At 49.5% G+C, this 26,644-nt stretch overlaps 1 protein-coding gene across 1 annotated transcript in view; it reads right to left on the reverse strand.

Moving 5' to 3' along the window:
• LOC144372085 (mitotic spindle assembly checkpoint protein MAD1-like) overlaps positions 1-26,644 on the reverse strand; it is a 236,015-nt gene that overhangs the window by 20,435 nt on the left and 188,936 nt on the right. Inside the window, exon 12 of the mRNA XM_078035499.1 lies at positions 19,733-19,789. Within this exon, the coding sequence (XP_077891625.1) occupies positions 19,733-19,789 (57 nt within the window). The remainder of the gene's footprint in view (positions 1-19,732; positions 19,790-26,644) is intronic.

Consider the following 26,644-nt stretch of genomic DNA (forward strand, 5'->3'; position numbering starts at 1 on the left):
AATCAAACCACTAGTCTCTCCAGGCAGACAAATGAATCGACAGGTTTTGTTCCTCTGGAAACCACTAACACCCAGTTAAACACACTTCAACAACTCAATGCTCTCCTTAGGGTATGTCTTCAATTTCAGCTACTAATGATTAGAAACCCATTTCTCCCTTCCTCTCCTATCTCAATACTTTCTACTAAATATCCAAGCCCTTTGACACCAGAACGTGTAACAGGTACACTGCTACTATTCTCTTAACTCTGTGCAGCTCTTGTGGTGGGTTTCCCGGGGGTACTACCTTCCTGTGCACCTCCAGTCTGTCCTCTTTCCTACCTTCCTGCCCCTCTCCTGTTCAAGGCCCTCAGGTCCATGGCCTTCTCCTCTGGCTTTGGGGGCACTCACACTCTACTGGATCATGAGCTTTTACTTCTTGGCAAAATGTGTGCATACAATCACATGTTCGAAGTCTACTTCTTTTTCTGTGACTTTTCCTGCTTCTCTCCTTCTGTCTCATAAATGGGCATCCAGATTTTCACTGCTCATCATGCAAGATGACTTTTATCACATCCAGTTTAGCATGAGGTCACACTGGAGAGGGGCTGGGGCCATTTTCTTTTCTTTAATCCAACCTGTTGATTGTGTTGTGAATTCAATCAAGAGCCACTACTTGTCTCCAGCAAGAAGGGGAAGCTGTGAACTCTCATCAGAGCGACCACTACTTTTCTCTGCTCAGGCACAGGGTGCAGGGGCCCCTCACACAGCTCCCTGCTATCTTGGGAGCCACACAGGGCCAAGGGACCCACTTCACCAAGGCCTGTTCTTGCCTCTCATGAGGTCCTGTCCAGCAAGGTGAGCGTCATTTAGCCTCTTAAGCTCTTTTCCTGCGTGCCGTGCCCTGGCGGCTCCCTGTGCCCATACCTACATGCTGCTACGTGTTCCTCTACTCGGGGCCACCTGTCTCTGCTCAGGGTGTGGACTTAGCTCTGTTCTTATTTTGTTGTTTTGGTTTTCATTCTTCTTACTTTTGAATGATTTCCGGAAATGGAGTGATTTATGTTCAACACCAACATGGAGCCCTTTAATTTTAATCTGTAACTTAGACTCATAACTAACACATGCTCAGCTCTGTTCTTCTCACTGGGCCAATTCTCTTCCCCCTGAGCCTATACCAGAAAACCTCCCCAGCCCTGTCAGGCAATCCATCTCCTCACACACCCACAGGCCCGCCCTGCCCACGCCGCCATGCTGGCTCACAACTCTATCACCCTCCTCCAGTCCCGCGGTGCGAGACAGTGGCCATCAAGATACACCCAGGGCTCAGGTTTGCAGCTGCAGCCCACTCCTCCGTCCAGCCTCAGGGTGAACTGGGACACCAGCTTCTCCCAGGAGCCTGATGCCCAGACACACTGTCTAGCTCCCGTTGTCGCTTCTGCCAGACAGAGTACACATGCAGGGAGTTGAGCCAGCACTGGAAGAGAGGACCTAGACTCAACACACTAGCCACCCCATTTAAGAAACAATCTAAACCTACCAGTTTTTAAAAGGGAGGCAATGTGTGGAAAGATACTGAGATGAGACCTGAGGAGGGTTCCCAGTGACCCAGCAAACAGCTCTCAGCGTTAACTACCTGCCATCGGCCATGGGGCTTTGCTGGCTGTGCAGCCAGGGCCACGCTAAGGAAGCCCTGAGATGCCCCGTATCCTCCTCCTTGTCCTTTTATCACTAAGGTTCAGCAACAATCTGGGGGCTCCACAGGGCAGGCCCAGAAGAGGCTATAACCAAGCCAGCTGGATTCTCACACCTGGGCAGGTGGGTGCAGGGTAAACACAAGGTCCTTGGGGTCGCTCTCACAGATTGCATCCCACTCGCCACCTGTGGATGAGACCACCTGTCTTCGAGGTTTCAATGCCAAGTGGGAAACCCTAGACTACAGGCCCTGGGTCAGGGCACAGGCTCGAGCAGGGGATAGACAACAGATGAACCTGCCCTGCCCCATATGGGGACCCAGGCCTTCTTCCCCCATCCAACACACGCTCTTACACTCACTGTCTAGAGCTCTCACACTCATACAGTCAAACTCATAGACGCTGAGTGTGGCCACGGCCTGTCTTTCTTCCTCTCTGGGCCCCAGTACATTGCACATGAGGCTTCTCAGGTCCCAGGGGACCTGCCCTCACTCTGAAGGCCAGCCTACACCAAGAGAGCATCCATTACCAGCTTTCTTTCAGACACACCAAGCTAATCCACGCTGCTATTACTTGGCCAAAACGAAGGACAGAAAAAATTGAAAATGCATTAATATTGCAGGCTGCAACTACCTATTTCATACTTCACTGAGAAAAACTTGTGTTTAGAGTCGGTTTAAAAGAACAGTGAACACAAGGACTAATTGTATTGTGCCTTCTGAGAGACTCTGCCAAATGCCTTAGAACCAAACAGCCCCACACTGAAGCTCTCCTCCCTGCCAAAGACCCCAAAGAAGCGATATTCTTAGGTTTTTAACAGGCTGGGCCTGAGCACAGGCCACCAGGTGAGCATGGACACAGTAGGCAGGGCACAGGGGCAGGGGCTCACTGCCTGCCATGGCCAAAGAGCAATTTGTGCACATTACCCTGAATGTCTCCTGTTCCACTCAAATTTAATCTCCTAAAGAGAGGGCTTGTGCTGCCCAACTGCAATCTCTGAGGCTAATATACAAATTGATATTCCTTTCTCTGACAGGCTCTTCTAGATTAAGAGGCATGATTCCCAACAGTGCCTGGTCCAAATGAATCACGGGCCCGTGGAAAAGAGCTGGCAATTGCAGCCCTGGGGCAGTGACCAATGTGGTAGCAGCAAGTCCCTCAGTAAGTTGGGCTCAAGCACCTTGGGGACTACACCAGGGGCTACGTCGTGCTGAAAGCTCTGACTCAGGAACAGGAGTTGACCCAGGTTGGCTGGCAGGGGAGAGGGAGGCTGACCAGCCTTTGAAACCAAGCACCCATGTGCTCCACCACTAGGGCTCCTCACCCACCACTATGTCCCTGCCAGCAGCCACACAGGATACAGGTCTTCAGGACCCGCTGAAGGAACATGCCCGTCCCCAGGGAGAGCTCAGCGAGCCTAGACAGGCTGTTCTGAAAATGACAGAAAAAGTGAAGTCACGGAGAAATGGAGACCTGGCCCACCATTCACCCAGATGCAAATTACAGAGAACTTTCTGGGCTTCTGCTTTGTCTATTCCCTAAAATGGGCCCAAGAGCCTTATCACAGGGCTGCTTATGGAAGAAGTCAGACAGCAAGTTGAAGAGGCCAGCAAACGAACCTATCTGCCAAACACCCTGGAGGACAGGGGCTGGCAGAAGACCACTTATTCCTGTTTCTCCCCTCTCTTCACTTTGCACCAAGTTCATATGTTGTTTGCCAAAACATAAGTAAACACGAAACACACACATTCCCAGCATGGGCAGAACCTAACAGCACACACACTACCACGAAGGCTGCAGCATGGATACACTCGGGTGGCCCATGGAGTTGCACATGGCGTGCCTCCTATGCTGCTTCCCAGCAGCAGAATACCATGAGGAAACTCCTCGAGCTGTGTCTGGGGGATGATGGGCTCCTGGAGCCAGTTCACCACCTTGCCTCCCTGCCTCCAGCATGGACAGATGTAACTGGGGGTGGGTAGCCTCATAATTGTGGCCTATTCTGTGGATTCTGACCACGCTGCAGGGAGGGGCCATTAGCAGGGTCCCTTGTCTCCCCTGGGCACCTGTTTCATAAACCGGGATGAAGCAAAGGTATCCCTCTGCTATGGCCCCCCCTAGCCACCAAGTCATTTAGCCTGCTCATTAATCTCCACCAAAAACTGGTAATAAAGCAATGGTGGAGCTGCAGAATGGTGGCCCAGGTAAGCAGGAGCACAGGTGGAAAGCATGGGTTGTGGCCCTGCAGAGACCGCCACATCAGAGCACAGCAAGCCAGGACATGATGACCTGTCATCTTGTGGTGCCCCAGCCCAGGCACAGTGCAGACACCTGCACCACATAGCACCACAGCCCAGAAAGCCTGTGCATTCATGGTTTGCCGACTTTGACCTTCCTCTTCCCCATGAGTGGCAGGGAAAACAGAAGTGGGTCAGACCCGAATGGGATTGCAGGGCTAACCAGTAGCATTGATACTTTTCCAAACACTGAATAACATTAATTTGGACTAATTACGTTGACCCAAGTGCTATATAAACCCCTTGACTAGCACATGCAAGCAGCAACTACTTTAGGGTCCCCTCTCACTCTTTGGAAGTTCAGTTTCTACTCAGACTTGAATAAATCCTACTCTTATCTGCACTCATCCTCATCAGTGGATTTCATTCTTCAAATATGTGAGACAAGAACTCATAAAGAAATTGGTGGTGAGCTGCTGAGGTCTGCTGTAACACTGGAGGGCAGAGCCCACCATTTAAGAACTGCAACCCATTTCTCAGCTACAGAGGCCCTCAGCTTATGCAGACCCCACCCACCCTAGCAGAAGCGAAGAATCTAGTTTCATCCCAAACTCTGGTTTCAACTGATAGCTTCTGTTTGGGCAAGAATGGGCCTGGGTGTGTGCAGGGCAACAGCGACAAGTGCTGCCTCTTGAGCTCCTCTTGGGTCTACCAAGAGCCAGGTCTTGGGGGACCCAGACCCCGCCACATTATGCTATGTCTTGTCAGGCTAGGGGCCCTATTCAGGAAGCCTCAGTAGAGGTGGCAGGACTCTGGCTCTAGTTTAAGACACAAGAGCCCAGGCTTACAGTTGACATCAAACCCGAAACTGAAGGTGTTGCCACTTGTATGTATCACCTAGACCAGGGTCAGACAGCTTCTGCAGGAAAGGGCCTATGGATTCCACCTTGCAGACTACATGGTCTCTGCTCATGCAGTGCACAAGCTGCTAGTGAACCAATACAGCTAAGTTCCGAGAAAATTTTACTTACAGAAATTACATCAGGCTGGGTTTGGCCTGTGGGCCAAAGTCTGCTCACTCCTGAACCAGACCAAATCATTACCATATGGATGAGAAAAATGTCAATCAGGACAATGGCCAAAAAGCTGAAGAGCACAGTTTGTGGAAATAGCTGGAATGACAGCACTCAGCACTTACCCAGCCTGCTCCACACGGCAGCCTTCCTAACAACCCTAAACCTGCATGCGCTGACACAGGGGCTCACAGGACAGCGCTTCACTCAGACAAGAAAGGGTCTCCACTGGCACTTCCAAGCAGTCCACCCGTAATGCACTGGACATACCTGAGGAAGGAAGACCTGTCTTGCACTAAGCACGACTTTTGAACGTCCTGCCAACATTCACACTGGTGCCAAAGCTATTTATAATTATCTGAGACTAGCCCGAGAAACATCGCCTTTGGTAAAAATCACAAAATATGTTCTTGTGCACTGTTAGTATCAGCACATTCTTCAGAGCAGCAGCTGTAGTCGTGCTGAGGAAGTACCAGTTCTTTTTGTTCAGAACTCAGCCACGAGCTACTCATCACTGCAGAAACCTGTGTGGATGGCAGGAGGTGCAAGTGTCGGCAGCTCCCGCAGAACCCACTCAGCCAGCAGTCCTGAGAGCGGCTGCAGTGCAGCGGCCCCACAGGCGCAGGGGACGTTGCCATGAATCCTGGTGACCTTGTGCCCAAGTCCATACACTGACACTCACAGTACATATAGATCACTCTCCTCTTTACTCACACTTAGGACCAGTACAGATGTTGCTACCCCTAATACTGCAGGTGCAGGAGGCAAGGAAGGGGACATTACAACTTACTCATTCTCAAGGGGGATGCTGGGGCCAACAGGATCGAGGGATACCCTGCCAGGCCAAGTCACACACAAGAACAAGTCATAGAGAAGATGGAGATCCATATGTCAGAGTTTTCCAGTCCAACTAGACTACTCCATGGAAAAAGAAACTCAGCGCTTGCCTGGTACTAGGTTTGATCCTCAGCACCACATAAAAATAAATAAATTAAATAAAGGCATGCTATCCAACTACAAATTTTTATTTATTTATTTTAAATAAAGGGGTGGGCTGGGCAACTGGGCAGAAAAGGCATTTGACAAAATCCAATGCATTTTGAAGATAAAAGTACTCAATGAGTAGGAATAGAAAGGAACTTCCATAACATGTTAAAGGACAAAGATGAGCACACATGGCTAACAGCATATTTAATGATGAAAAACTGACTGACAGTTTTCTCTTGAGATCAGAATCAAGAAAAGGATGTTCATTTTTACCATGGTTATGCAGCACTGTTCTGAAATCCAGTTAGGGTCACTGGCAAAAAAAAAAAAGGCATTCAAACTGTAAAAACTACTTATAGATAACATTGATCTCACATGTTAAAAAAAAAAAAACAAAAAAAACCTCTAAAATTAAATCTATTAGAACTAATAAATGAATTTAGCAAAACTGTAAAATACAAGATTAACATAAAAAAATCCAGAGGCATTTCTATGGACTAGCAATGAACAAATCAAAAGGGAAATTAAGAAAACAATTCCATTTTTAATATTACCAAAGAGAATAAAATACAAGTATGTTTAAGTAAGAGGGTGAAAGACTTGTAATGCTATGAACTATAAAACATTGCTGAAAGGAATTAAAAGAAAACCTCAATATAAGTAAAGACTTTCTGTGCTCATGCTCACAGGTTAGAACACTATTACTGTTAAGACAGTAAGATTCCCCAAAGTTACATACAGATTCAATGCAACCCCAGTCAAAATCCCAAATGAAAACTTTTTTTTTCCAGAAATTGGGGGGGGACACTTATCCTAAAATTCATGTGGAACTGCAAGAGACCCTCAATAGCCAAGACAATCTTAAAGGAAAGAACATAAAGTTGACAGATTTTCCCCAACTTAGTACAAAGCTACAGTGATTAAAACAATCCGGCAATAGAATAAGGAAAGATAAACAGAACAGAACTGAGTCCCAAAATAAACCTAAATACCTATGATCGATCACTTGATTTTGTTTTGTTTTGGTTTTTTGGTACCAGAATGTTTTAGTCAGCTTTTTCACTGCTGTTGACTAAAGGATCTGACCAGAACAACTATAAAGGAGGAAAGGTTTATTTGAGGGCTCACAGTTTCAGAGGTCTTAGTCCACAGAAGGCCAGCTCCATTCCTCATGGCTGGAGGTGAGGCTAAACATCATGGCGGGAGAGGGTGGTACAGGGAAGGAACTCCCATCACGGTGATCAAGAAGCAGAGAAAGACTCCACTCTCCAGATATGAAATATATACCCTGTAGCCATATCCCAACTCCCACCTCCTCCAGCCACACCTACCACTTCAATTAATCCCTATAGGTGAATCAAATCACTGATGAGGTTAAGACTCCTACCATCCAACCATTTCTCCTCTGAACCTTCTTGCATTGTCTCACATGTGAGTTTTGGGGGGACACCTCAGACCTAAACCATAACACAGAAATTGAACCAAGGGGTACTTAACTACTGAACCATATCCCCAGCCTTTTTTATATTTTGAGACAAGGTCTGACTAAGTTGCTAAGGCCCTCACTAAGTTGCTGAGGCTGGCCTTGAACTTGCAATCTTCATGCCTCAGCCTCCTGAGTCGCTGGGATTACAGGCATACACCACTGTGCCTGACTCAGTTGCTTTTTTAACAAGGATGCCAAGACCACTGAACAGGGAAAGAAGAGTCTCTTCACAAATGGTTTTGAGGCTACTGAACATCCACATACAAAGAATCATGTTAGACCCCCTACCTCACACCATATTAAAAAATTAACTCAAAATGGATTAAAACCTATATGTAAAAGGTAAAATTACAAAACTCTTTAGAAGGAAACATAGGAGTAAATCCTCCTAACTTTGGATCAGGCAATGACTTATTAAGATATGGCACTGAAAAAAAATGATAAAATAAGACTTCATCAAAACTAAAACTTTCTGTATAACCAAAGCATTTTATCAAGAGAATAAAAAGACACACTACAGATAGGGAGCAGGTATTTGAAAATCATAACCCTGACAAAGATTTAGTATTCAGAATGCACAAAGAACTCCTGCATCTCATCAACAAAAAGATGGCCCAGTTTAAAAATGGGCAATGGAGCCGGGCATGGAGGCACACGCTGACCACCAGGGAGGTGCAAATCAAAGCCATAAGATACCACTTCACACCCACTAGGATGGCTCCAATCTGAAAACAAACAAACAAACAAAAAAACAAACCATAAAATGAGTGTTAGTTCTCTCACTCCTGATATGGTACTTTCTGTCTTCCCACTTTCTTTCCTGATTGCTTTGGCTAAGGGTTTATCAATTCGGTTGATCTTACAGACCAGATTTTGAATCTGATTTACACAATCCAAAGGTACATGCAAATAAGATGAAAACAACTGAATTTCAGGTAGGACAACTGCAGTTTTTCAAGGAGAGGAGTAGAGAGTGGGGCCAAGGCCAGGACAGTCCAGATACCCAAAGCAGGAAACAGCTAACACTTTAAGGTGGAGCTTTCCAAGCAGATGGCATAAAACCCAGACTGCAGCAGAACCAGGCATGGACTCCTGTGAGAGCTGCCCACACCAGCACAGAGCCCAGGAGTCCCCCTAGGTCATGATAGCCCAGTGCCCTAAACCTGCCTGGTGCTCCTGTCCATAGGTCCCTCCTCTCTGCGCAGGCCTAGCCTGCCAGCCGTGCCCTTAGCCCCAAAGCTTCATGGAACTTTAATGCTAATAGTGCTCATGGCTGCCTCCCCCACATGGCAAAATCTTTAAATAGAGACTGTGTATTCCAGTTTAATTTGAGAGGATGCATGGTTTGATCCCAGAGGCCTTACCTAATTCCACAAAGTAATAACCAGTGGAAAAGCTGGGCAACTTGCTCCCCCACACTCAACAGCAATTCTAATTAACGTGACCACTGCTGGGCACCAGAGGCAGCATTGCTCTTCCATGTGCACACACCCATGCAGTGTCACATGAACTTGCGATCTTCGTGACTCAGCCTCCTGAGTCGCTGGGATTATAGGCATGCACCACTGTGCCTGACTCAGTTGCTTTTTAACAAGGATGCCAAGACCATTGAATAGGGAACTCGACGACATATGTGAGTCTTCATCTGTGATAAATACCACTGGAGTGTTGGCGACACCGAGTGCTGGGTCTTAGAAGGCCCTGAGGCCACAACGGGCTCCCTAGGGCACAATCTGGGAAGAAATGGCTCATGTCTCCAAGAGGTGATTTTGAGATCAGGATGGGAACCTTGCCCAGAGGCCACCATCCTGCTCTACGTCCAGCCCATCACCAGGAGGGTCTCTGGAGAGGCTTCTGCTTCTTGGTAAGGTGAGGGAGGGATCTTAAATTAAGCCCTCGCTACCATTTCCATTCCAGCTTGGAGGGAGACATGGGCTACAAGAGGCTGTATAGCCAGTGACAGCTCACACAGACACTACCAGCTAAGCACAGCAAGTCCCTGAGCTGGGAAATAACTGCTTGTCAGAAAAAGAAGCCCCGCTAGAACCCAATAGTTTCCACCCGGGACAGCCAGCTCGTTGCTCCGAAGTGGTCCTTGGTGCCACCCTAGGGAGGAGGCCTCTGCAGAGCAGAGTGACTAAGCTCCAAAGGGATGGATAGTGCTGTACTGTCAGCATTGGAAGGTCTGGGGTAGGTACATGGCCACTGACAGATAAGTCCTGAGCCAACTGTGCCTCTGCTCTAGGGCAGCAGAAGGCAGAGCCGTCGAGACTTGGAGGAAGCCAGTACTGAGAGGTGAAACAGAATAAAATCAACAGCAGTGCATGTCTAGAAGCAGTGCTACCTGGCACATGGAGGAGTGCCAACAGGCTTTAAGGGGGTTCCTGCCACCCCATCCGCCCTCGAAGAACAATGGCTCCAGGGCCTGATGAGTGAAGTCGGTGCACATGTGCTTCCACTGACTCTGATGCTTGACCAGAATCAATGAGGTGCCTCCTCTCTAGAACAGCAGGTAAGAAGCGAGGGTCTGCAGCTAACTTCCTGCCTGCTGGATGCAGGACAATGAAATCTACCTAGGAGAAGCAACTGAACATGAAAGCCCCTATGGAAAGGAGCTTCCCCACCAAGCAGTTGCTCTAATCCGGAGGCTCCATGTCCTTGGAAGACCTTGCATGCATAGGTTACCCTGGCAAGGGCTCTCTGGAGGTTAGTGGCAGTTGACACAGGCATCCACATGGCTCCTGGTTGGAGGGAAAGCCCAGGTGCACAAGGATCAAGCAACACTGGGACTGCGGAGCAGTGTGGAGGGCAAGACATGCCCGGGAGGAGCTGCTGGCAGGGCTCAGGAACGAAGGCAAGTGACTCTGGAAAAGCTGGCAGGGCAGGCTCTTCAGAGAAAGGAGAACTGCTCCTGCACCAGGCAGGGTCACCTGCCCTCTCCGAGACACTCCACCCCAAGAGGGAGCTCAGGACAGTGAGTGAGGGGCCTGGGGGCTTGATCAGCATAGCAGAGGAGAAGTGCTGAAGGCTGACATAGCATGAAACTGGTAGCTGGAAAAGAGCTGAGCAGAGAGCGCCACCAAAGGTGCCCAGAGTTGAAATCACAAAGCACTGAGTACCTAGAACTAGGATGAGGGCAAGACCCGCCCCTTGGTGGAATTACTCCCAGCTTTCTAAAGATAAATTAACCAATTCTTCTTTTTGTGATTATAGACTAAATCTTTTTACCTTTTGTCTGGTAGAATCCACAGGGGTTCTTTCTGCTAAAGCATACACCTTCTCCTCCTCTCTCCTCTCCCTCCCCTAAGCCCAGCAGGGGTTATAAACAAGCAACCTGCCAGCAAAAGGAACTACAAACACCTGGGAGTGCATCTGCCAAGGGACACACACCAGAAGTACACCTAACAGAGGGGCAAGAACCTCCAGGTGGAGGGAAGGACAGAGAGGCCAACATGGGGAAGAAGCACATGAGGTGTCCATACTGCAAAGACCTCATGGGAGTCAGCCCTTGGGTTACACAATTCCAACAGGGTTTCTAGGAACCCTGGGAAGCTGACTCTGAAGTTCACTTGAAAGAGAAACCATGAGGATGCCTAGGGCGATTCTGCAAAAGAAAACCACAGAAAGGTCTCACAGAATAGACACCACACACAGCATAGGGCTCTGCCACTCAGAATTTATGTCCTGGCGGCAGGGCTCCTTCCACAAGGGAACTTTTCTTCTACTTTTCTGAAGGTGAGTGGGGATCCACCTACCTTCTATGGCTAAGGGCCAGAAATTAAGCCACTGGAAACTTATTTTCTGGGCTAAGGTAACAACTTCAGACTACTGTTTCTAAAGTGCACCCTTGCAAGGTGACAGGGTCTTGGACCTTTGCTGACCTGATGGGAAGAGACAGAGGTGCATGGACAACCTGCTCCTAAATGTCCACATCTAATCAGTCAGCTGCTGGCCTGGCCCTGGCCCGTGCTCGGAGGCTGAGTTCTACTAGATCCCCCATTTCTGTGGAGCTCACAGGACACTTGGAAATGGCACCTCATGGCTGCAGTACAGGGTTCCCAGGGTTTGGAGGCACCTGGGACTGAGCTCCAGCAGGCTATCTTCTAACTATGTAAACATGGGCACATCACAGTCCTCACTGAGCCTGTTCCCTCCTCGGAATAACTGGAACCACAATTTGACCAACTTACGGGTTTGCCAGGAGGGTCATGGTAAAATAAGCCACACAGAGCACTGAGTATGTGACTGGAACAAAATGTGCAGCAGCAAACACTGGCTACCCTAAGATCACTGTGCCTAGGAAAATGCGATGGTGAGATGATGGTGGTGGTGATGACAATCATGTCCCACAAAGGCAGTATGAAAAAAGCGTGTCTGCATCAAAAAAATTGTGCACCATGATCAAGTAGGATTCATCCCTGGGATGCAAGGATGGTTCAATATACGGAAATCAATAAATGTTATTCACCACATCAATAGACTTAAAGATAAGAACCATATGATCATCTCGATAGATGCAGAGAAAGCATTCGACAAAGTACAGCATCCCTTTATGTTCAAAACATTAGAAAAACTAGGGAGAACAGGAACTTACCTTGACATTGTAAAAGCTGTCTATGCTAAGCCTCAGGCTAGCATCATTCTGAATGGAGAAAAGTTGAAGGCATTCCCTCTAAAATCTGGAACAAGACAGGGATGCCCTCTCTCACCACTTCTATTTAATTTAGTCCTTGAAATACTAGCCAGAGCAATTAGACAGACAAAAGAGATTAAAGGCATAAAAATAGGAAAAGAAGAACTTAAATTACCACTATTTGCGGATGACATGATTCTATACCTAGAAGACCCAAAAGGGTCTAGAGAGAAACTACTAGAACTCAGGGCTGGGGATGTGGCTCAAGCGGTAGCGCGCTCGCCTGGAATGCATGTGGCCCGGGTTAGATCCTCAGCACCACATACAAACAAAGATGTTGTGTCTGCCGAGAACTAAAAAAATAAATAAATATTAAAAATTCTCTCTCTCTCTCTCCTCTCACTCTATCTTTTTAAAAAAAATTTAAAAAAAGAAACTACTAGAACTAATAAATGAATTCAGTAAAGTGGCAGGATATAAAATCAACACGCATAAATCAAAGGCATTTCTGTATATCAGCGACAAAACTTCTGAAATGGAAATGAGGAAAAACACTCCATTCACAATACCCTCAAAAAAAATAAAATACTTGGGAATCAACCTAACAAAAGAGGTGAAAGATTTATACAATGAAAACTACAGAACCCTAAAGAGAGAAGTAGAAGAAGATCTTAGAAGATGGAAAAATATACCCTGTTCATGGATAGGCAGAACTAACATTATCAAAATGGCGATATTACCAAAAGCTCTCTATAGGTTTAATGCAATGCCAATCAAAATCCCAATGACATTTCTTGTAGAAATAGATAAAGCAATCATGAAATTCATATGGAAAAATAAAAGACCCAGAATAGCAAGAGCAATTCTAAGCAGGAGTGTGAATCAGGCGGTATAGCGATACCAGATTTCAAACTATATTACAGAGTAATAGACAAAAACAGCATGGTACTGGTACCAAAACAGGCGGGTGGACCAATGGTATAGAATAGAGGACACAGAGACTAATCCACAAAGTTACAACTATCTTATATTTGATAAAGGGGCTAAAAGCATGCAATGGAGGAAGGATAGCATCTTCAACAAATGGTGTTGGGAAAACTGGAAATCCATATGCAACAAAATGAAACTGAATCCCTTTCTCTCGCCATGCACAAAAGTTAACTCAAAATGGATCAAGGACCTTGACATCAAATCAGAGACTCTGCGTCTGATAGAAGAAAAAGTTGGCTCCGATCTACATATTGTGGGGTCAGGCTCCAAATTCCTTAATAGGACACCCATAGCACAAGAATTAATAACAAGAATCAACAAATGGGACTTACTTAAACTAAAAAGTTTTTTCTCAGCAAGAGAAACAATAAGAGAGGTAAATAGGGAGCCTACATCCTGGGAACAAATTTTTACTCCTCACACTTCAGATAGAGCCCTAATATCCAGAGTATACAAAGAACTCAAAAAATTAGACAATAAGACAACAAATAACCCAATCAACAAATGGGCCAAGGACCTGAACAGACAGACACTTCTCAGAGGAGGATATACAATCAATCAACAAGTATATGAAAAAATGCTCACCATCTCTAGCAGTCAGAGAAATGCAAATCAAAACCACCCTAAGATACCATTTCACTCCAGTAAGACTGGCAGCCACTATGAAGTCAAACAACAAGTGCTGGCGAGGATGTGGAGAAAAGGGTACACTTGTACATTGCTGGTTGGACTGCAAATTGGTGCGGCCAATTTGGAAAGCAGTATGGAGATTCATGGGAAAGCTGGGAATGGAACCACCATTTCACCCTGCTATTGCCCTTCTCGGACTATTCCCTGAAGATCTTAAAAGAGCATGCTACAGGGATACTGCCACATTGATGTTCATAGCAGCACAATTCACAATAGCTAGACTGTGGAACCAACCCAGATACTCTTCAATAGATGAATGGATAAAAAAAATGTGGCATTTATACACCATGGAACATTATGCAGCACTAAAAAATGACAAAATCATGGAATTTGCAGGGAAATGGATGGCACTAGAGCAGATTATGCTTAGTGAAGCTAGTCAATCCCTAAAAAACAAATACCAAATGTCTTCTTTGATATAATGAGAGCAACTATGAACAGAGCAGGGAGGAAGAGCAGGAAGAAAAGACTAACATTAAACAGAGACATGAGATGGGAGGGAAAGGGAGAGAAAAGGGAAATTGCATGGAAATGAAGGGAGACCCTCGTTGCTATATAAAATTACATATAAGAGGTTGTGAGGGGAATGGGAAAATAAACAAGGAGAGAAATGAATTACAGTAGATGGGGTAGAGAGAGAAGACGTGAGGGAAGGGGAGGAGGGATAGTAGGGGATAGGAAAGGTAGCAGAATACAATAATTACTAATAGGGCATTATGTAAAATTGTGGATGTGTAACCGATGTGATTCTGCAATCTGCATTTGGGGTAAAATTGGGAGTTCATAACCCACTTCAATCTAATGTATGAAATATGATATGTCAAGAGCTTTGTAATGTTGTGAACAACCAATTAAAAAAAAAAAGAGCATGTCTGCATGAAGGGAGGGACTAGCAGGGAAGAGGGATGGCAAAGTACATCTTCACCTGAAGGGACAACTGGGCTCTGCAACACTGAGCACATTCCAGGAGAAGGGACAGCACGAGAAGTGTGAGAAGAGGGCTACTCAGAGCAGGCAAGGGGCTGGGGGTCACCGCAAGAGGGAGCGTATATGGGTACGCCCTTGCCAGGTGGCAAGGACTAGGTGAAGACACAGGCTGGCCACACTCAAGATGAGAACATGCCAGACTGCTTGTCTACGTCCCAAATCCACGTGCTAAAATCTCACCCAGGGCGGTAGTCTCAGGAGGAACCTCTGGGAGATGATAAGATCCTGAAGGGTGACCAGTGCCCTCAAGGAAGGGGCCCAGGAGCTTGATCACCCCTCTCAACATACTAAGCAACAGCGAGAACCAGGGAGGAGCTTCACCAGACACTTAACCTTGGATATCCAGCCTCCAAAACTGCCAGCCTTATATTTCTTTAAGCCACCCAATGTGTGGCATTTTTGTTATAGCAGGGAAACAGTCCTGAGACACAGTCACAGCCTCCCTGAACCTTCAGAGTGAGATCCAGAAGAGGCACTTGGTAAATACTGCATCAGGTAAGTTTAGCCTGAATGCAAGAGGTGCTTAAAGGGAACCTGTTGTCTGCCTCAGTCTGTAAAAGTCCTCCCTCGCACCGAGGAGCCTTGACATGTACGCCAGAAATAAGACTAAAGGCAGAAGTCAGACTAATGGGCACAGGAAGAGAGCCCTGTGCCAGCTCCATGGCGCCCAATGAGGACCAGGCTACGGTCACCCCCAGCAATGCTGCACTAAGAGGCCTGGGTCTTTTCAAACGCACACATTCAGGCAGATTTGCCAGACATCCAAGGAACTTCCTCTCCCTCCAATTTGGGGACGAGGCAGTGAACGTTCAGGGAGCTACAACATGTATAATAGGAAAAATGAGAAATTATCCCCCATTTGTGCATGATATATCAAAGTGCATAAATGCATTCTACTGTCATGTATAACTAATTAAACAAACAACAATTAAAAATAAAATAAAGCTAAGAATAAAATGAAAACAAAGATTCTATGTCATACTTAAAAAAATAAAAATTAAAATAAATAGAAACTCAGCAAGCAAAGTGCCTGCCTGTGGCCACACTGCAGGGAGGGCTGCTCCTGTGTGCACGTGAGAGGCTCTAGGTGTGAAACGGGCACTCCGAGGATGGGAGGGAGGCCAGTGGAAGGAGGCCAGAGACTCAGACTTCAAACCTTTCTCCAGACTCACTTGGGACACACTTTGTGTGGCATAAAGTGAACTGGCTGCCCAAACCAGGGGACAGCCCTTAGCCTTCAGTGTCACCCATCCATCCTGCAGTCAGTTCTCCTCTAGAGCTCACCAACATCAATTTTCTCCAGCCTGGTGCCCAGTCACAAGCAGGACCTTCACATAGAGTAACTGCTCTGCCAGTCTCCCTACCAGGAAGGGCTCACAGTTACTGGCTGGGCGGTGGGGGCCGAGCTGGCAGGTTGTGACAAGAGCAGAATCGTGATGGACAGGTAACAGTCACAAACACTGAAGAACCAGCTTGCTTCTGGTCCAAGATCCAACCTGGCATCAGCATCAAGGAGGACAGTGTACCAGCAAGGCCACCTAGGATGAGTCCAGCTCTTCCTTGCACATAACAAGAAGCCTGAGGCTCCAAGAAACCAAGTGGACTCCAGAGACGGCACACTCCTGCACATGAGGGCCCGATGCCCGGGGCCTTCACACAAGACACAGGGCTGCCTTACTGGAGGTCCCAGACGTGGGACCCTCTGTAGAACACTCTCTACCCAGGGCAAGCAGCCTCCGTACATGAAGGTGACTGTGGAGGGAGCAGACTCGGGTGACGGGAGGGCTGGTTGAGCCCTGGCTCTGCTGCAGCCACAGCACTTTCCTGGGACAGACTCACCTACCTCAGAGCTCTTGTGGGAGTGAGGAGTGAGGAGTAGGAGCCAAAAAAGAACCCCACTGGGGGAGACTGGAAACTGAGAGAAACAGATGCTTATTTACATCAAGCTGTGAGGGGTGTCATGCCTCTTAAACCAGAAAATAAACTCTCAATCCTCACTCTCTCAAGTATATAAAATATTTGAGGACTTTTTATAGTTGTGATGAAAACTTTCATCTCTTCAGCCACCACTAGCCATATCTAATTAGGATGAGGTGTGTTAGTGACAGGACGGTGGCCCGGGACTTCTTTCCTTGTGATATTAATTGCACTTAAAGAAAAAAGCATGAACTGTACTTATGTTCACTAATTAGTATGGTTTGCTGGTTAATAATGGGAAGTCAAACTGCCTTTGTCTTGTCATCTGCAATTAGCTAGAGATGTTTAAAGTTCTCCTTTTCCTCCTGGCAGATGCGCTGAGAGAGGGGCTGCAGACATGGAGGTAGGGCTGCCTCCCCCAGCAGCCTTGGACACCTTGTGTAAGGAGTTCTCCAGATGGGCCACCTGACCCCACTTTTGAGGGCCCAAGGTGCCAGATAGTACCCCAAAAGCCATCTCTGCCATAGGGAATGGGGGCCTCAGAGGCAGAGCTGGTGGCACAGTGAACTCTGGCTGCCTTTATCCACGCCCATCTCTGGATGAAGAGCTGGTCCTGTGGGTATGGCAGCAGCACTCTGGTATGTATTCTACTTCGAATTCCAGGAGTGAGGGGTTCTGGTTTAGCCAGGGGAATGAGACCTGGAGTCCACTCTGCAGAGCCCATGGCTGTGGCCTCAGACCCAAGGCAAGCAGAATGGAAGGGGTGGCCTTGAGGTCGACAGCTCTGTCCCCCTGCCCCACTGTGGTTCCCATGGCCCCTCTGCTCTGGACTTTTCTCCCCAGAGGAGGAGGAGCCAGCCAGAGATGTCAGCCTCATCCCCTGGGAGCCAGCACAGAAGAGACCACAAGTCAGAACAAAAGAACAAGGCTGGGAACACAAGCTAAATCCACAAAAGGAGCAGAGCAAGCCAGCAGCAAAGGGACCCTGGAGCGCAGGAAGCGGGAGGGTGGAGAGAGCATCCCACATGGCCTCGCTGAGAGGCGCCTAGAGAGGAAGGGCACAGAATGTCCTGTTGGGATCACCCAGGCAGCCTGGGCAATCTGGGGCCACCTGCTACACGGGGCTACTAAAATAATTAAAACTGAAAAGTCAATTTGAGTTTCAGTAGGACTAGCCATAGTAACACTCATGACCAGAGACTCCCCTAACAGCTGGCACAGATAAAGCACGTTCCCATGGAGAATAGCCCCATAGGATGGGGCTGCCTAGCCTGGGGTCTGTGGCTCAGGGGAAACCACCTAGCAGGCTCAGTGAGGACAGACAGTCCCTGCTGGAGAGGAGCCTGGGGCCAGTCACACAGCCCAGAGGAAACAGTGGCAGAGTCAGGATCTGAACACAGATGGCCAGGCCCTGGGTTTCTCCCCTGCCTCCCCGCCCAGCCTCCCCAAGGGCAGCATGAGGGCTGACTTAGCAGCAGATACCCCTTGGCCCCAGGTGCGCTGGTGGGAAGGTCAGAGGTAAGAGCAGATGCTGTTCCCCTGGCCCCCAGGCACTGCCATGTCTTATTTTCCTTTTAACTAGAAAGAAGGAGAGAGAAGTAAAATAAACAAGAAGTAACAAGCTGAGGTCTGGGCAGTCAGAGGCAGAGAGAAAAACCTGCGGTCAACATTCATCTGAAGGAAACCCACATGAGGAACCTGTACCCTGTCCACCTGCACCCCAGGGACATGCCCGGTGCAAGGTGCAGAGCCTGCTCGTGGAGGAGACCTGCAGCACCTGTGCCACAGGGGCTGCCCATGCCCACTCTGGCCTAAGGGCCCAAGAAGCTTCTATCTTCTCACCTCCCTGAGAAGAGACCCAGGGTTAGCAGTTTCTCCAAAGCCACCTGGAAACAGGGGAGGGCAGGGGTCAGGGTCAAGGCACTCCTGCTCCTGAGGAAAAATAGAGGGTCCAAATTCAAGGGCAGCAGTGAGTGACCAGCCAGCTGCTTAGTCATAAAGCCACAGGCCTGAAAAACCAGCCCTACCTGCCCTGGATGGCGCTTCTGGGGATCTCCAAGGGACAGCCTTCTCCCCTCATGGCTTCTCCTGATAGGATCTGGGAAGGAGCCTCTCTCCCAGGAAACACTTCCTTCTCCAGGACTTGAAACAAAAGTGCCCCCTCGGAGCCCTGGCTCACAGCTTCTGCCTGGATACGAGGCCAGGATGCAGGAGTGCCCAGAAACAGGCTCCGCTCTGGTTCCCTCCAGCTTCACACTTGCTCCAGGATAGAAACGCCACCCAGGGCACAGGACTCCACTTAAACCTGGCGCAGGTCCTCAGGTTCTCTACAGCACCTGTGCCATTTTCCCTACAGCGAAGCCAGCCCTGCTTTCCATGGCCCTCCACCATCATCCTATCACCATCCTAATCCCCTGCCCCTCGGCCCTGGCCCCCTCTCCCTTTCCCTGCAGTCCTGTCTTCACTAGCAGCTCAGATCTTGCTGTTTATTCTCTGCACAGTCACAGTTGGAACCCTCCACTGTGAGCCAGGAGGGCAGGAGCCTGTGCTGCTGGCTGCTGCATCCCCAGAGAAGCCAAGACTGTCCTTTAGTACTTGCTGAGTGGACAGCGAACATGCCAAGACTCCGCACAGCTTCCCACAGGCGTCTCCGCTCTGCTCAGCCCCATATCTGGGCTTCTGCCCAGCAGGGACTCAACCAGACCTCTCTGGGGCCAACCCCACCTGTGCTGCTAGGGCCAGCAGGAGCCCAGCCCCCACTGCATCTCCTCATGGCTCACCTGAGCATCTCTGGCATCACGCGTCCTTCAGCGCCTGCTGCACATGTGGGGCAGTGGGAGCTACCCAGCAGAGGCCAGCAGTCTGCTACTGGCACAACTGGAACTCACTTTCCATCACACCACTCTTCCATTCTCCACACCATTTCCAAAGACAGGGAAGGACGCATGCCTGCAGGACAAGCCCTGACAGGGATAGGACTCTAGACCCAGGATCAAAGCAGTAAACTGTGGGTGGCCCTTTGCCACACAGTGACAGCTGAGCACCATTTCAGGACTCACCATGTCAGCTCTCTGTTTCTGGCCTCCCAGTTCCTCCAGAGCCTGCATCAACTGGGCCTGCAAAATAAGACCAGGATGGTCAGAGGCTGTGTGTGAGCACTCCCTCCCAGGGCTGCAGCAAGGACCCTCTCCCACCTTCACTGCAGCCTCCTCTCCCTGCTGGGCCAGCAGGGCTGGGAGTTGGGCAGCAGGCAGCAGACCAGGTCAGCCAGGGTTGATTGCCCCTGCAGACAGGACAGGATCCTTGTTTGATGAATGTAACCGAGTGAATAGTCTGGTAACATGACACCCAAAATCTGTCCCAAACCCTGCTGCTGGGTTATGCATGGAGATAGGAGACACTTGGCATGGGGTGCTCAGTGCCCTCAGTTGATGGAGGAAACCATCCACCTCCCTCTGGCACATGCACATTCTAGAGAAACTGACTGATGTAGCTGTGCTGATAGGCTACATGCCACACAAACCTAAAACTCCAGATAGCCTGTTCTGAGTGGGCCATGGAAAGGCCAAGCAAAGAAGCAGGGAGTTCTTGACCAGATGAGCCAAGGGTGGCTGTACTGGGCCTGAGCTGTACTCCTCTTGACCAAGAGCCTATGAGCACGAAGGCACCATGTCTGCCGTAGCTGTGGGGCTGACATCACCAGCTCCGACTCCAGCCAAGACCAGCATCCCTGAGGCTGCCTGGAACCTGCTGAAGCAATCTAGCAACGAGAAGCTTCTATGTGAGGCCCAGCAGCAGTTCCTGAGGCCACCTGGGAAGAAGCACAGACTAATCCCAGAGTGGCATCACAGGGACCCAGCCCTATGGGCATGGTTGGCCTCCAGAGACACACGTGGCCTCTTCACTGGCCATGTCCTCAGGTCAGGGTAAGATCACATAGTGAGAATAGATCACAGCCCCCACAGGCACTGTCCAGGCTGCCTCTAGTGGACAGGAAGCAACACATGGAGAAAGGGAGGATGCCGGCAAGGGAACATCCCCTGCCCTAAAGCTAACAGCATGGGCTCTGTCTCTAAAGCCACCATAAAGTGACTCGACCACATACAACTATGGTCATCTTCACAGAGCCAGGGAGAAAGCCCACCCCAGAAAGGCAGACTCCTTGTGCTGGAAGTTCTGCAAAAGGCTAAAAGGCTAGAGGAACCATCCCTCCAATTTGACTCCTGGGCAGCCACCTTCAGGAGGTAGCACCAACTGGACCTCCTCCTCGAGAGGCACCTGCAGACAGGGAGGGCAGCCGAGCACCTATAGAGGCTCCCAGCATGGCGACTCCTGACTGCTGTTAGCCACCTCTTCACAATCCTGGCAAAGAAGGAAAACTGAAGCCTAGAAGCCAAATCCCACCGCAAGCCTGATCAGTGGTCAGTGACCAGGGCAGGGGAGCTGGGGGCCAAAGTCCCAGGGCCTGTTCTCGGTGCACAACTCTTCCACTCTGCCCAGAGGAGGAGGCTGCTGTTTCTTGGGCAAGGGAAGCACAGCAGATGCTGACACCCCCACCACACTCCAAACATCTACAAAGCAATACAAAAACATAAGCTATGCGACAAAAAAGCGGGCAAGATGCACACTTCCCAGAACAGGAAACATATGACGGCGTGCACTGGAAGGCAATTAACATGGGCAGTAATGAGGAAAATGCAAATCAGGACCAACAAGGAGACACAAAAACTGCAAAATTCAGAACTCCTAGTTACAATACTAGAAGTGGAAAGGACGTAAGTCAATGGAGTCTTGTCTGTGGACATGGGGAAGGAAAACTATTGGGAAAACAATTTGGTCTTAAAGTTTAAATCTGCATAACCTATAAGTCAGTAATTCCACCCAAATATATATTCAAAGCAACTATTACACATGCTTTGACCACCCTACCTCTGTCCACTGGCCACTGAAAGATGGTGAGCAGCAGCTGCCTTTTCTGACTACAGTGCCCGCATCTGAGAGACAAACAGTGCCTGCTCGAGTACCAGCATCAGCAGGAACCCAGAAAGCTCCCCCAAATCAACAGACATGTCCCATCGATTACTACCAACTCCAGACAGAGCTGTGCCTCGGTAGGACAGTCAACGAGAACCAGACATCTGTGAATGTGCCATGTACATATGTGATGAGCACTGGGCGATATGTCACATCTTGTGGCTCAGTCAAGCACTTCTGGCAAAGAGGCCTCCTGAGCATGTGGCCTGGGCAAGCAGCAGGGTGAAAGGCACCTACTGGGGGGAAGAAAACATGGGCCCAACCAGGCCCTGTCTGCTCCACAGTGGAGGCCCTGTCAGTCAGCTTGTCCACATCTGGATAGTGACTAGATCCTTCCTAAGGTCCTGAATCTCGTTCACCTGAGGCACTTGAACAACAGGTTCAAGACCATCACCCCAACAGCCCTGTAGGGTCTGTGCAATAAGGACCCTCTCACCTTAGACAGACATACAGCAGCAGTCACCAGGAAAGGGCAGACAGGGGAGGCTCTTCTCCCCAAGCTCATGTGCAGTACCTTTAGCAATGCTGTTCCTGATGTGGTGGGGAGTCAGTAGAGACAGTGGGAGCTGGGCTCAGCTCCACAGTATCTCCTCCATGCTCTTAGGGGCATCAGTGTGCCTTCTTCTTGCTGCCTCTGCAATGACCTCAGGAAATGAAGCCGGCCACACAGTCCATCTGCTGCTGCCTTCTCCTTAAAACTTCCTGCTAGGACCAGGCTGCCTTCTAAGCAGAAAAACCCCACCAAGGTATCTTGCCCACCAGCTGTTCCCTGAATGCCACAGCTGATGTGCACATCTGAGCCAGTGGCCTGGTGTTGATGGCCATCGGTTATGTTCATTCCACTCAAGCTGAGAAAGCTTCTGCTCTGCCCAAGATATCACCACCATGAAGAAAGCTAGACCTGACCTTAAGGCTGCAACTGACAGGGAGGCTGAGGCCCTAGAGTGGGGTGCTGGAGTCCCCACGGCAGCCCCTGTTTATTCTCTGGAGAGGTGAAGAGCTATCTCAGGGACAACTGACAAGGCAGGTCTCAGTATGAAGGTGTTGTCTTCAGGGACCGTGTGGCAAAGGTGGCACATTGCCAGTACAGCATCCACTGCAGGAACACACATAGCCATGATGGGGTGCTGTGTGTGCTCGGACACGAGCCCTAGACACACGCATCATTTGTGACACATGGATGCTGTGCCAGGACCTCAACAGGGCTATTTTTATCCTCACTCAAGTGTGAAGTGGCTCCTGATGATCTCGCACCCCTGCTAGCACGCAGCAGGCCCAGGACGTGGCAAGAAAACCTGCAGGAGGACGCAAGCTGGGACAGGACACCTCAAAGCCCTGATGGGGGCTGGCAACAGCTTCTGTCCAATCACAAGATGGCTGGCTGGAAGGACCCTGAGAGCAGAGTAAGCCCCACGTAGAGGCTGTAGCCCATGCAGGTAGATCTCCCCAAGGTCACAGTTAACACGGGAGGGGCTTGATGAAACTCAAGCCACAGGCCGCCCACTTTCCTGGTCTAGCTGACACAGACCTATGACAAAATGTGACAAGCTAGCCATCCTGAGAGATCTTTCTAGGCCATAGAATCAGGTCTCGTTTGAGGCCGAGTGCCTTCTCTGCAAGACAGTGGCCTTGGGTTATGGCTATGGATGCAGAAGTACTCTTGCCTATGAATGGTGGCTAGAAGACAGTTAGCTTCCACTGGCTGCAGAGCGAGCTTACTCCCAAGCAGGCAGCTCCATGGCCAGGTGCATGGTCTGCAGAGCCTGGTTAGGGTACAGGCTGCCAGTCTGGAAACTTAGTGGGCAGGAGTGGGCTTTGCTGAGGTGGAGGACATGAATCCTGCCCCAGAATACCCTAGCACATTCAGCTCAATGTTAACGATTCTGCAGGGCACTGGGTCAAAGGTGTGGACCTGGGTTGGCTCCCCAGCATTACCAGGAATTTGTTAGAAGCACAGGATCACAGGCCCCAGTCCTCATGCTCTGAGTCAGAGGGAGGGTCTAGTGTTCTGACCAGCCCTGTAGGGATGCTGATGCAAGCCCAAGTCTGAGAATTGCTGCTGGGGAGACTGAATTTAAAGCCACACAACCAGAATTCAAATTCCGATGTTTCTTCCTGTAAACAATGTCATACTCAACCAATGGTAATTTCCACAAAATCTGATGAGCTCAGCTGTCAGAATCTTATTGTTCCATCTATAAGATGGGCATACCATCCCTATCTCATGGGGTTGTTTTTAGAATTAAAAAGAATGTATGTGAGAACTTGGCTAAGGCACAGCAGGTGTCCTTGCTGAAAGGCGGTGTGGAGAATCACGCTCCACCAGTGGGAAGGAAGAAAGACTTCCTTTACCCACGAGGCTCACCTCCTGGCACATGCCTCTGTCCCAGTGCACTGGAGCCTTCCGCTACGTGCTGAGGACCAGTGCTTTCAACCTGTCCCCAAGTTCCTAGTTGTGCTCAAACACAGACAGCTCTCAGCCTGGAGATCAGGTGTTTTTTCCTTGGCTCGCCCTCTCACCGTTTCAAGGTTTCCCATCATGCTTCGTCCCTGCTTTTCACGGTGTGATCTTCTCTAGCTCTTCACACAGCAGAGCAGTAAATAAACACACTCAGGAGAAAGGAAAGTCCTTTGCGAGGGCAGTGCCATCTGAGCCCCACAGAAGTAATGGGGAGGAAAAGAAGAGAGGGAATGGTCTGATTTTTCTAAGCTGGAAGTCAGAAATTATTCCAGCTCCGCTGCAATCTGAAATTGGGATATTTCCACACAACACGCCTCACAGCCAGCAGCACTGTAATCTGTTTTAATTAAATAAACTGGATCAGGCCGATGAGTGGAATGAAGGTGCCACAAACTTATATTTATAGCTCTATCGACAGAGGACTCATGACATCTGCTACCAACTTCTGCAGCTGTTTTATAAATGGAATAAATAAAACCCATGCAGAACAGCACCAACCTCACCAGAGACGGGCTACTGGGATTCTCCCAGCTCGACATTTCCAGTTTGTTTTACTGAAATGTTTTTGCCCACATTAGAGCAGACGGAGGAAGCTAAGTAGGCTATGTGAGCACTGAGAGGAGGGGAAGTGAATTCCCCGTGGCTGCCAGGCTTGGAGCCTGCACTTGCCCATCTGCGAACATGAGCCCTGTGCCCTCAAGCACTCACACAGGCCCCAAGGGCACACTGGTGGGCACAAGCCAACAAAAAGCCTTCTGACCCCAAATTAAAGCAAACAGGAGCCTGGGTGAAGGATGGGGTGGGACGAGAAGGACAGAGCAGAGCAATCAGACAGACATGAGAGCTAAAAGTAGGGAGGACGGGAAGCCTAGAGACAAAAGAAGAAATGAATGGGCCGGGGCGGAGGCAGAGAGTGGAGGGAAGCAGCAGCCCCACTCCCATGAGGGCCTCTGAACCCCACCATCCAGTGGCACTCTTCTACCTGATGCCCAGAGCCCACCTCTCAGACCAAGATACTGGGGGGTACACACATCTGTTTCTTGACTGCGGATCTGGATGCCCAATCAGATCCCTGCAGCTGTAAGGAGTGTCCCCATAGGCACCTCAGTCACCCTCTGGCTCTTGAGGACAACTGAGCACCACGAGGGATGTGAAGCCTCATTTGCAAGCTTCCCTGCCCCCCAGAAGAAGCTTGAATCTCAGTCACTAGTGAAGTTTGCCCATTTGAGAGGCCCTGAAGGCCCTCTGGGTTCCATAAGGTCACATGATCTCACTGTGCGACAGTATAGGACCCTCGACCAACAAGCTCCTAACAGGCAGCTTGGAACAACTTTTAAAGTGCTCCAGGCATGGGTGGCTTCCAGAACTTAGAATGTGTGAAATTTTGCTATTCAATAAACAATTGAAAAACTCACCCACCAAAGACTTCAAGGGCACTAGCCCTGCCACCTGCAACCAAGACCAGTGTCCAGTTGCTCTGGACTGCCAGGTGAGGTTGAGCTGGCCTCTTAGGACTGCAGCCCAGCAGTGCAACCTGAGCAGGGGATTCAAGTAGCGCAAACACCTGCCCCACTGTCCCGCCCTACACTCAGTGCCCATGTCCCTAGGGCCAGGACTGATGGTGGGTTCAGCACTCAGACCTGGGACAGGGACTGGGGTGTGTCCGATGTGTTGCCCCCAGGGCAAGGCAAGGATCAGGAAGTTCTGCTTAGGTGGCTTCAACTGTGACAGGCTCACCCCTATCCCACATGGATGGCAAGAAGTTAAAGGAGATTATGCAGGCCACAGTGTGGCACCCACAGGACACTCAGTAAGTGACATCTTCATTAATAGGACCAGCACAAAGGAGACAGCATACTTCAGTAAATGGGCTCATGGTCCAGGGATGACCTGCCCAGAGTCCCATTCACTAGAAAGAACCGGGCTGGAGATGGGAAGGTTCTGACTGTGGATCCCCTACTGGGCTGGGCATTGGATCTATGGGCCAGAGTGTGGGTGGGCTGATAGCAGGTCACAGGAAAGAGCAACCTATAACCTCACAGCTGGCTTATTCCTGGCCCCTGGCTGGTCCTTGCCAATTCAAGATTCTATTCAGTTTCCCTGGCAACGGGGCCCCGGACACCCCGGGAGGTTCTGCCACAGCAGCCTCAGCACTAAGAATAGTCAACTGGTGGCTCAGAAGTCAGAGCCCTGTGGGGAGAGACCACAACTTACGGCCTCATCTGGAGTGGGCAGGGGTTGCTATGGCCACTGGACAGTTCCATGGGATATGGGAGCCATGAGACCGGAAGCTTCCCACCTTGGGTGGACTCAGCTATTGCAGTTTGCACCAGCCACAGATACCTTCTAGGTTCTCCATTTCTCCTGTGTGGGAAGCAAGCAATCGTCCTCGCCATGGCTGGAAGGAGGACCCAGGTCAGACCTCTGCCCCACAGCCCTCCTCACCAGGCCCATGCAACCACCAGATCTCACAAGA

The sequence above is a fragment of the Ictidomys tridecemlineatus genome, chromosome Y, assembly GCF_052094955.1.
Source record: "Ictidomys tridecemlineatus isolate mIctTri1 chromosome Y, mIctTri1.hap1, whole genome shotgun sequence".
Classification (NCBI taxonomy): Eukaryota; Metazoa; Chordata; class Mammalia; order Rodentia; family Sciuridae; genus Ictidomys; species Ictidomys tridecemlineatus.